This window comes from Myripristis murdjan, chromosome 20, assembly GCF_902150065.1.
Source record: "Myripristis murdjan chromosome 20, fMyrMur1.1, whole genome shotgun sequence".
NCBI lineage: Eukaryota > Metazoa > Chordata > Actinopteri > Holocentriformes > Holocentridae > Myripristis > Myripristis murdjan.
Window position 1 is genome coordinate 2,593,628 of NC_043999.1, and position 12,500 is coordinate 2,606,127.

General features: G+C 43.9%; 1 protein-coding gene across 1 annotated transcript in view; it reads left to right on the forward strand.

Annotated features, from left to right (window-relative positions):
- scn5lab (sodium channel, voltage gated, type V-like, alpha b) overlaps window positions 1-12,500 on the forward strand; it is a 192,721-nt gene that overhangs the window by 108,939 nt on the left and 71,282 nt on the right. The window contains exon 16 of the mRNA XM_030079285.1: window positions 11,663-11,836. Coding sequence (XP_029935145.1) covers window positions 11,663-11,836 — 174 coding nt within the window. The remainder of the gene's footprint in view (window positions 1-11,662; window positions 11,837-12,500) is intronic.

Genomic DNA, 12,500 nt, shown 5'->3' on the forward strand with positions numbered 1-12,500 from the left:
TCAACACACACACACACACACACACACACGCACACACACACACACGCACACACACACACACACACACACTACAGCATCAGGCCTGAAGCTGCACTCGGGTCTGTCTTCCTTTGTTGGTTTGTCGTTCTTTCAGATTAAGAGTCTTCAGAGTGTCAATTAGGACATCCTGGGTTTTTGGTTGTTTGTTTGTTGTTGTTTGTTTGTTGTTGTTGTTTTCCTGCTGCTCAGTTTCCGCCCACCGTGTTCACACTGTGAAACAGAGCCTGTCCTCCACCAAAAAAATGACACATCGGCTTATTACCACCTGCAGTGACATTTCAGAATAAAGCGCCCTCTAGTGGTTAAGTAAACAACAGCCTTTCCCGTGTCAGTTAAGCCTCATACATGCAAAGTGGTGAGACACAAAAAACATTTGTTACCGATTTGGTGCAAACTTTAACCATTTTTGACCCCTTGAGATTAAAAAAAATGATCAAAAATCCTCCAAAATCCCACATCAGGACACCAAGACCTTGAGGAACACCACAGAAAAAGTCACTGCTGTGATTTGGTGTCAAAAACGTTTGACATTTGGAGATTTGTGGAAGAATTGCATTTTGATTGGACGCTGAGCGTTGTGTTGTGTAAACGGTAAGGGGTTAACCAGCCTGGATGGAAACAAAGCAGATTATTTAATGAAAGGCGGTGAAAGTTTATGTCTCACATCCACTCGTTTGTCATGGAGACAAAAAGCTGCAGACTGGAGGCATTAACCCTTTGAAACCTTTTGAAACCACATCAGAAATGTGGGGAAAAAAAGTGATTAACAGAAAAAAAAAAAAAAAAAAACAATCTGCATCTGTGTGAGAGGCTGATAACAGCCGACCAGAACCCAGGAATTTATCTGACAGTCTGATGGGAGGTCAGGATCGCTCCTCCACACACACACGCATGCACGCACGCACGCACGCACGCACGCACGCATACGCACACACACACACACACACACACACACACATTTGCTATCTGAGCTTTAAGTTTGTCACTTCAACTAGATTGACAGAGAGAGAGAGGTAGCCCCAGAAAACACTGGTGTGTTTTTTTTTCTCCATCACACACACACACACACACACACACACACACACACACACACTCACACAGAGAGCCACAGGGACAAAAATAGACAGTGTTGCACGCGCAAACACACACACAAATGCACATTTGGAGGTGCACGGACGCACACACACTCGTGTGTCACGTAGCCGGTGTCACATCGAGGATCCCCTCTCTATGGAACAACTAGCAGGGAGAGGCACTTCTGCTGCTGCAAGGACACACACACACACACACACACACACACACGCGAGGTGAAGGAGAGCGAGGTGATCCCTGGAGAGAGAGAGAGAGAAAGAGGGAGTGAGAGAGAGGAGTAGAAAGCAGGCGCGATGCTAAACAGATTTTCTTTTAGCAGATCAGGGGAGTGCAGACATGTTTTTACCAAAAAAATAAAAGAAAAAGAAAAAAACACCAACAACGACGAATTGAGGCCTTGTGGGGACGAGAAAAAAATACTGTGCCGAGATCCAGGGGGGTGATACTCCAAGAAAAACTCCCCCGCAAGAATTTCCAAGATTAAATTTGCAACTTTACGAGAAAAAAGCTCAATGATTCTCTGAGGTGACAGTGATAAACTGATGAGAACAAAACTCTAAAATTCTGAGATTATAAAGTCACATATTCACTCTGAGATTTAAGTTGTAAATTTATTGTAAAAAAAAAAAAAAAAAAATCCCCAAATTTATGAGAAATAAACTCAAAAATTCTGAGAATGTAAAGTCACAAATTTAAGAGAAAGAAACTTGGAAAAGAAGTGTGCGGGACTTGGATTTCCTGTCGGTGCCGTTTGACTTTTCCTTTTTTCTGTGCCTGTCAATAAATAAATAATAAAAACTGGATTTGCAGATGATGTTATAAAATGCGAAGCCGCCCTAACGCCTCTTTGGTACGTCCAACTCATTTTTATGGACGAAGAATCCAGTCGGGTGGAGCTCGAGCTCAACTCAGGAAAAAAAAAGAGATGAGGATTAATGCAGAGACACCAGGGAGGGACAAGATAATGAGGACAAATCAGTCAGAAATACTAATCTACCATCTATCTGTCCACCTCTCTACTGGTCCAACTATGATGTCACTGATGATGTCATGTGGGAGGCAGAGTGACATCATCACCTTCCACATGATGTCATCGAAGACCTCACTCACACTGCGCTATGAGACGTGTAAGGAGACATTTTCTGACATCATCGTCCCCGCGTGATCGTGTTGCTTATGATGTCACAGGATGTGATGTCGCCGATGATGTCACAGGACATGATGTCGCTGATGATGTCACAGGACATGATGTCGCTGATGATGTCACAGGAAGTGACGTCGCTGATGATGTCACAGGAAGTGACGTCGGTGATGATGTCACGGGAAGTGATGTTGCTGATGATGTCACAGGAAGTGACGTCACTGATGATGTCACAGGAAGTGATGTCACTGATGATTTTGAAGGAAGTGATGTCACTGATGATGTCACAGGAAGTGATGTCGCTAATGATGTCATAGGAAGTGATGTTGCTGATGATGTCACAGGAAGTGACGTCGCTGATGATGTCACAGGAAGTGATGTCACTGATGATGTCACAGGAAGTGATGTCACTGATGATGTCACAGGAAGTGATGTCCCTAATGATGTCATAGGAAGTGATGTTGCTGATGATGTCACAGGAAGTGATGTCGCTAATGATGTCACAGGAAGTGATGTCACTGATGATGTCACAGGAAGTGATGTCACTGATGATGTCACAGGAAGTGATGTCCCTAATGATGTCATAGGAAGTGATGTTGCTGATGATGTCACAGGAAGTGATGTCGCTAATGATGTCATAGGAAGTGATGTCACTGATGATGTCACAGGAAGTGATGTCGCTGATGATGTCACAGGAAGTGATGTCACTGATGATTTTGAAGGAAGTGATGTTACTGATGATGTCACAGGAAGTGATGTCGCTAATGATGTCATAGGAAGTGATGTCGCTGATGATGTCACAGGAAGTGATGTCGCTAATGATTTCATAGGAAGTGATGTCACTGATGATGTCACTGGAAGTGATGTCGCTGATGAGCGGCTGTGTGAAATGGGCCGCGATTGAATAAGAATGGGAGGGGCTTTGCCACATGCCTCTGAGGGTAAACTGCAATGTTTCAAAAGAGAAGGAGAAATACAATTACATATGTATACTTCAAATGGTGAAGTGTACTGTTTCAGAAGAGAAATACAAATACATATACACACTTTAAATGGTAAACTATAATATTTCAGAAGACAAATACATATACATATGCATACTTCTAAAGGTAAAATATACCATTTTAGAAGAGAAACACAAATACACTATAAACTATAATATTTTAAATCAGAAGCTTAAAGAGTCGTTGTTTTAGTTTGTATGCTAGGGAGCCCTTTTATTGGGGGCGTTTGATGGACCAGCCATCTTTGATTGGGTTAGTGCCTGTGACGGCGGTGCCCGACTCGTCTGCGCCTGCGGACGGCAGAAGACCTTCGGGGTCTCCTGCGTCTGCGGACGTGACGGGAGGCGTGTCTGCGTCGGCGTGGCATTGTTAGAGATTGTGATTGGGGTGCCCTCTGGTGGCGCCACTGGTCCTATTTATAACCTCCCGTGGGACTTTTCTGATGTCAAAGTGCACGCAAATAACTGAAGTTTGGTGGTTTAAAAGCCAGACGCAGCTCTTCAGATTCACATGGACCCTCATTTTGTCAACACTGAGTCATCTGCAGGTGGCTGGGCGGGGTTGTGGGTTTGATTCCCACTGCAGCGGCAATGCTCTGGCACCAGATAAAAGCCTCAGCTAAACAGCAGCTGTTCCAAGGCTATTCATAGTTAAAAACTGTTCAGAACAACAAGTCCTCCACCCCATATGACCACATACTGCAGGTCATTTGTTCCAAACTATCATAATCTATCATATTTCAGAACAGGACTACAAATACATATACATACGTCTAATCGTAAACTAGACTATTTCAAACAGGAAATACAAATACATTCTTCTAATGGTTATCTATCAATACATACACTTATGCAAACGTCAAAGGGTAAACTATACTATTTCAGAAGAAAATTGCCAATACATAGACACACTTAAAATGGTAAAATATACTATTTCAGTACATAAACATACTTCTAAGATTAATCTATCATATTTCAGTGGAGATATACATATAAATGTAGATACCTCAAATGGTAAAATACACTATTTCAGAAGACAAATACATGTCTTAATCTTCATCTTCATTTTCGGCCATTTATCTGGGGCCGGGTCGCGGTGGCACCGGGCTGAGGAGGGCAGCCCACACGATCTTTTCCAGGGCCGTCTGGGCTGACCTCCACAGGCATCCTCACTAGAAGCTCAAACCTCCTCAGCCGACTCCTTTCAATGCAGAAGAGCAGCGGCTCTACTCCGAACTCCTCGCTGATGTCCAAGCTCCTCACGCTATCCCTGAGGGTGCACCCAGCCGCCCTCATGTCCACTCATTTCCACCACTTGTATCTGTGATCTCATTCTTTTGGTCACTACCCAGAACTTGTGACCATAGGTGAGGGTTAAAAGAAAGATCGACCAATAAATTGAGAGCCTTGCCTTCTGGCTCAGCTCCCTGTTCACCAGCGACTGCATAACTGCTGTCGCTGCACCGATCTGCCTGGCTCATGGGCAAGACCCCGAGATACTTGAACTCCTCCACTTGAGGCAGTAACTCACTCCCCACACTGAGAGGGCAAACCACCTTTTTCTGGCAGGGAACCATGGCCTTGGACTTAGCCCTGGATTCCACTGGATCCGTGTGCATTCCAGAACGGCTCCGATGTGTATCAGCTTCGTGCTCCACCGTCTGGCAACACCCACCGGCTGTGTTTTCTTTGTGCAGCACAGTGCGGCTCTGCTGGACAGCTGGAAACGCAAGACCCACAAGGTCGCAGTAATTGCAAAATTCATGCATGATTGTGTGATTTAACAAGATGTAATTTATATAAACAGCACCCTTTGACTAGATTTGAAACGTATCGGCTCATCATAGACTGATGAGGCCAGCAGGACCACATCATCTGCAAAAAGCAGGGACGCAATCCTGTGGTCGCCAAACTGGAAACCCTTCACACCCGGACTACACCCTGTAATCCTGTCCATAAAGATTATGAATAGAGTTAGAGACAAGGAGCAGCCCTGTCGGAGTCCAACACCCAATTGAAACAAGCTTGGCCTAGAGCCAACAGTGTGGACGCACCCCTCACTGCAGTTATATATGTCCCCAGTATCCGTGCAAGGGTGAAGGGCTGTTCCACAGTTCCATGGCCAAGATGGAACCCACATTTTTCCTATTGAAGCGGAGGTTCAACAATCAGACAGAGGCTCCTTTCCAGCACGCTGGAGTAAGCTTTCCCAGGGAGGCTGAGCAGTGTGTTACCCCGATAATTGGAGCACTCTTTGGTCCCCCTTTTTAAAGATGGGTGGAACTTGTCCACTCCTAGCGCCTTGCCACTGTGGAGTTTCACAACCACCTCAGCAACCTTTGCCAGGGAAATAGGCGAATTGCCAGAACCTAAAGTCTTTCTCTATGGCCTTCCCAAACTCCTCCCATACACGGGTTTTCAATTCAGACATCTTTATTGTCCCTGAAGGGCGATTGGTTATACAACAAGTCATCAACCTAAAAACAAACAAACAAACAAACAAACAAACAAACAAAAAAAACACATCAAAACCAAAACGACAATGGAGGCAATGATACTGAGTCCAGCAGCCACTGGGACACGACAACAGCAGACCTGACCCAAGGCAACAAAGAATAAATAAATGCATCAATAAATACATCAATAAATACGTCAGCACACAACAATGCCACCATCAACAATAACAACATCCTGGCAATGACAACATTAATTGCAACCATCACCTCTCCTGACCTAAGTTAAAGAGAGAGATGGCACTGGGGACAAATGAGTGCCTGTATCTGTTGATCTTTACAGAGGGAAATCTAAAACAGAACCACAGGGTAATAACTGAGACTCAGAGTGCAGGGGGTGAGTACTGACTGACAGGATGGAGTTCGCCTTTTTCAAGACATATCTATTGTACAGGTCGGAGAGACTGCTTTGCTGAGCACCAAATATTTTGCCACTGACCTTTACAATTTTGGAAAGCACAGTTTTGGCTTTTACACTCAGGTTGCCATACCAGCAGATCACAGAAAATGTTAAAATAGACTCAATGTAGAATTTATGAAACATGGTCATTGTGGTCCTATCTACATTGAATTTAGCCATTTTGCAGAGGCAGAAAAGTTGTTGCTGGCCTTTTTTTGCAGATCATGTCTATGTTTGCAGTGAAGTTCAGTTTGTTGTCTATCAAACAGCCCAGGTAATTGTCGGATTGTGTCACATCCACTGGCTGCCCCATAATGGTGGAAATCTGTGGAGCAGGGGGCTTGCACCTAAAATCTATGATCAGGTCCTTAGTCTTAGACACGTTCAGTTGCAGGTAAGATCTGTCACACCAGGCAGCAAAATCATCCAGAACAGGACCATGATCATTTTTCATTTGCATAAAGGAGACTGACAATAGCTGAATCATCTGCAAATTTTAAGATATATCTGTTGTCATGCTGGCTGCAGCAATCATTAGTGTAAACGATGTACAGAAGAGGAGACAGGGCACACCCCTGAGGTGAACCTGTCGATGATGTCATCTCCTCTGACAAAAGTGCATTCACCTGGGTTTTTGGTTCAGTGACTGCCATTGCTGCAGCCCTTCTGGCCTGCTGGTACCACTCAGCCAGTTCTGAGCTCTGTGCTTGAACATGGTGTTCATTATGGACAGTCCATGGCTCACACAGAAGTCCAACAACAAAACACTGCTCACTTTCAGATTAGGCAGGCTGTAGTATGGCATAGCTTTTCAGAAGAGAAAAATCCATATACATGTACATTCTTCTAATAGTAAGTAAACTATAATATTTTAAAACAGAAGCTTAAATAGTAAGTAATAGTAATAGTAGTTGATATGACCCACAGGAGTGTGTCTAATATGACCCAAAGGACAGTTTCCTGAGTGAGCTAGCTGGTGAGCTGGTGAGCTAACACTCTGTAATGGATGTTAATGAATGTTAGTTAATGCTAGCTGGCAAGATAACCAACCAGCCACTAAAAATACTTCGGTAATGTTAGGAAATGGTTATTGTGAAGGTTAGGGAAAGGTTTGTGGTAATCATTAAGGTTAGGAAAAGGTCAGGGCTGCTTTATGTTCTGAGAGTGTGCTGATGATTATTATGGTCTGCTTGTCTTTACTGCGCCACTGCATTTTCTTTAGCTTGCACCAGGCTGCCACACCTCCCTCCACACACTCACACACACACACACACACACACACACACACACACACATGCACACACACACTGCTCCCATACTTTCCAACATTGGGTTGTGAAAAATAGGGAGATTTTTTTTCATCTGTGTTTCAGCCCAAGGAACAAGGTTCCTTTGCCAGGTGTGCGTATAATTACGTCATTTCTTGCCTTGTATTTTAAACAGTGTGGGTGGTTGCTAAGAAGTTGTGAGGCGGTTGCTAGGATATTTGGGGTGGTCGCTATGCAGTTGCTATCGTGCTCTGGGTGGTTTCTAGGGTGTTGCTATGGTGTTCCTGATGGTTGCTAAGGTGTTGCTAGGTAGCTGCAATTGGGGGTGTGGGTGGTTGCTAAGGTGTTGCTAGGCGGTTGCTATGGCATTTGGGGTGGTTACTATGCAGTTGCTATGGTGCTCTGGGTGGTTGCTAGGGTGTTGCTATGGTGTTCCTGATGGTTGCTAAGGCGTTGCTAGGCAGTTGCTATGGTGTCGTGGTTGGTTACTAGGGTGTTGCTAGGTGGTTGCTATGGTATTTGGGGTGGTTGCTAGGAACTTGTGTAAAAAAAGAATGTGTATGTGTGTATGTGCCCTCTCTGCATTGCAAAACCCTCACAGAACTAAATTATTTCAGAAGGTAAATACATTTACATATTGATGCTTCTAATAGTAAGTAAACTATAATATTTTAAATCAGAAGCTTAAAGAGACGTTGTATTAGTTTGTATGCTAGGGAGCCCTTTTATTGGGGGCGTTTGATGGACCAGCCATCTTTGATTGGGTTAGTGCCTGTGACGGCGGTGCCCGACTCGTCTGCGCCTGCGGACGGCAGAAGACCTTCGGGGTCTCCTGCGTCTGCGGACGTGACGGGAGGCGTGTCTGCGTCGGCGTGGCATTGTTAGAGATTGTGATTGGGGTGCCCTCTGGTGGCGCCGCTGGTCCTATTTATAACCTCCCGTGGGACTTTTCTGATGTCAAAGTGCACGCAAATAACTGAAGTTTGGTGGTTTAAAAGCCAGACGCAGCTCTTCAGATTCACATGGACCCTCATTTTGTCAACACTGGGTCATCTGCAGGTGGCTGGGTGGGGTTGTGGGTTTGATTCCCACTGCAGCGGCCATGCTCTGGCACCAGATAAAAGCCTCAGCTAAACAGCAGCTGTTCCAAGGCTATTCATAGTTAAAAACTGTTCAGAACAACAAGTCCTCCACCTCATATGACCACATACTGCAGGTCATTTGTTCCAAACCGTCTACTACAGGAGTGTCCCTCATACGATAGTAGCTGATATTAATGCTAGTTGGCAGAATAACCCACTAGTCACTAAATATACTTGGTTAAGGTTTCTTGGAATATTACCCACCATGCCCCAGCTCCATAATTTGTTTTCTCCCTACAGTGGCCCAAATATGGCGTTTACAAAATGAACTAAAATAACTAAAATAATAGGGGAAATGTCTTTAGTTTTCATCTTTGTCAATTTATTTGGTTGTTGATATGTTCTACATGCACACTTTTTTTTCAATGGTATGATGTTTTATTGATTTTTTTTTTTATTCCACAAAAGTTTACCTGACCTTATTAAGTCTCGCCCCTGACAAATGCCCCATATTACAAAAAAAAGAGCAAAACACTAAAATTCAATACAAACTAAACTAAAAGCAAACATTTAAAGAAAAAAAAAAAAAACTAAACTAGAAAACCTGCATTAAAAAGCTAATTAAAACTAAATTAAAACTGATATTAAATGTCAAAACAAAATCAAATGCTATGTTTGTTGTCTGTGGGAGTGGAAACACAGGACACACAGGCCCCTGCCTTGTTATTGGATTCACCACCTCAGCCAAGTGTGGAAATCTTTTTCAATCTTGCAGTTTTTCCAACCACCTATTTTTTTTTTTTTTTTTTCAGCTTCAAAATTTGCCTAAAGAAGGGCAGATGGACACCTGGCTATAGGCTATTCCATATACGGCTGGCCTCACATGCTGTTTCTTTTTGCTAATTATCCTCTGTCAATATGTTTGTCAATCTTGAATGGTTGCCATGCCAACAGCAGCATCCATGTTTATCAGCGTGAAAACACCAGAACACGCGCAGGTCGAAGTCAGGGATACTGACCTGGCTCATGTACATTTTGTGGAATGAGCCTTTATTGGCGAGAAGCAGAACACTGGTTGGCTTTTAAAGAACTTGGGCACCGTGGTTGAGTTATCCGAGGTGACACGTGTGTGTGTGTGGTGTGTGTGTGTGTGTGTGTGTGTGTGTGTGTGTGTGTGTGTGTGTGTGTGTGTGTGTGTGAGTGTGTGTGTGTGTGTTTGTGTGTGAACCTAAGCCAGTCTGAAATGTCCTACCCTTTGGCTAACTGTGCCCTTCATTTGGCTGTTGTGGCTCGCTTTTGTGTGTGTGTGCGTGCGTGTGTGTGTGTGTGTGTGTGTGTGTGTGTGTCCTTACCTGACTGTCTCTACCTGTATGTGCTAGTTTGCCTCTTTGCAACTTGTGTGTCTGTGCACCTGTGTGTGCGTGTGTGTGTGTGTGTGTGTGGTGTGTGCTCAGATGTTGTTGTTGTGCTTAATGAGGACAGTAGAGGAGAATGTTCTGGAAGTAGGTTGTACTTTGGACCACACAGTCTGGAGGAAACAAGTTCTCACACACACTTTGTGCTGCAGTTTGGATTAAAGGGCAAACCGTTGGTGTAGAGAGCGACACCGGGGTGGGATTATCTCTGCCCGTCCCGTCCTGGTCCAAGGACGGCTGGCAGGTCCGACAGCCTGTTAATCCAAAACCCCAGTACTTTGAAAAATACCCCCCTGGACTAGAAGACAAACGCTCATTATTCCAAATGCCCATTATTCCAAAAAGGGTTAGGTTAACCTGAACCCTCATTCCCACACTGGGAATTTGTCTCCAAGGAAAATCACCTGAAGTGGGAGAAAGAAATAAAAAAATAAACCGTAGAGGCTCTGATTCTCGCTTCGTTTCAGTTCCTTCTCAGGCGCTCCTCAGTGCTGTGTGCGAGAGTAAGAACACACTGCGCATCGTCACTTTTGTATCTATGACGCTGAAAGGTCCGGCCGATCTGACCCCTCCTCTTTACAGCTTACGGTTCGGGTCAGATTACAGTTAGGGTCTAACATTCTACTCAGAAAGGGTTAGGATTAGGGTTAGGGCTGGTTTGGGCCTGGATTAAGAATAGGATGTAAGTTTGGTTAGGGTTAGGGTTAGAATAGGATGTAAGTTTGGTTAGGGTTAGTACCAGGTTGTGCTTAGGGTCTAACATAGTCTTGTAATCTTATTTTGAAATGGTTAAGCTTAGGGTTTGGATGGGTTTAGGTCTAATTCAGAACAAAAGAGCAAAACGTAAATTGACAGAGGTGTTTTTTAGTCACCTTTACATTTAGATTTGTGATCTTTCAATCCGTGCAAGTGAGTTTCTACTGGCTTGTTTTGGTTTGGTTTTGGTTTTGAGATGTTCCTATTGTTATACTATATTAAGTTTTGAGCAAGGACCATTTCATCAGTGGTGTCACCACGAGGGTTTCCAACATCTACACATTAGACTCTCTCATCCATGGAGGCCAGCTGGTCTGCTGATCAAATCCCTGTTGCTGTGTTGTGATGTATTTTGCGGGAGGTGGACGTCTTTAACCCTAGAAAGCCATTTGGATCATATATGATACACATTTTCAATTCCGTTTTTCGTTTTCAGTTTAATCAATACTTGACCAAAATACTGTTGTATACCTTTGAACACTTCCCCTGTTCACCCTGGACCATGCCATTGGCACTTCAAGTACATATCATATATCATACACCAGAAAGGTCGTGTAATGACATATTTTTTGATTTTTCTTTTTTTATATATATATATTTTTATAGGACTAAATAAAGGGTTCAATTTCAAAAAATTGGAATTTTCTGACAATTCTTTCATAGTTCAGGCTTTATAGGGTTAAGATTTCTCCTCAGTAAATATTCTATGAAATATTATTGAGCCTAGATCTTAGATTCATTAGCAAGATTTTGGTGTTTTAAGGTAAACAAAAGGTCTCTCAGCTGGGTTGTTAAAGTGGAGATTTAGGATTTAGGTTTTTTTTTAGGTCACCTGAGCCGGACTAGAGGGTGTTAAGAGTCCAGGAAATGAATGCAAGTCTATGTAATGTCCCCCACAGTGCCCTAAGTAAACGTGTGTGTGTGTGTGTGTGTGTGTGTGTGTGTGTGTGCAGGTGTTCTCGGGGATCTTCACAGCAGAGATGTTGCTGAAGATCATCGCTCTGGATCCGTACTACTACTTCCAGACGGGCTGGAACATCTTCGACAGCATCATCGTCTGCCTCAGCCTCATGGAGCTCGGCCTGTCCGACGTGGAGGGGCTGAGCGTGCTGCGCTCCTTCAGACTGGTACACACACACACACACACACACACGTCCTGAAGCCTGTCTTCGTCTGTCTGTGTAAATCTCGCTAAGTGTCACTCTGGGATTCAGCCAGGGGCGTGCGCACACACACACACACACACACACACACACACACACAGAAATACTTATTTTGTTTGCTCGTTTCTTTCTTTTCCTGGCTGTTTGTGTTTGTCCTTTATTGTCTTGTTTTGTTCTTTATTGTCTCTCTGTTTCCTCTCGCTCTGTCTCTTTGTTTCTTTCTTTGTTGGTTCGGTGTTTTTCATTCGGATCATTTTCAGTCGGACGCTGCACAGCCTCTCTGCCGGTTTTAATCTGTGTTTCCACTGCAACAACAAGAACCAGGAGCCGGCAAAAAACGGAGCAAACCGGAAGTGGAACTAGATCCGGCTCTCGTTTTTGCTTTTGTGTTGTAACGGTTGTCGTGACAACAGAAAAAGGCAGATTTAACAGTGCAAGTAACTTAAAAGCAGAAGGAGGAGGATTTGTTGCTCAGGTGACCGCCAGCAGCGAGTTTTCCTAGGATGGTGACGGAATGAAACGACCGCCAAAATGGAACATTGGCATCCTAGGAAAAAATAAATTGTCCCATTATTTTTTTCCTATAATGTTGGTATACTTGTTGTCCACGGCTCCACATGTGGTGACT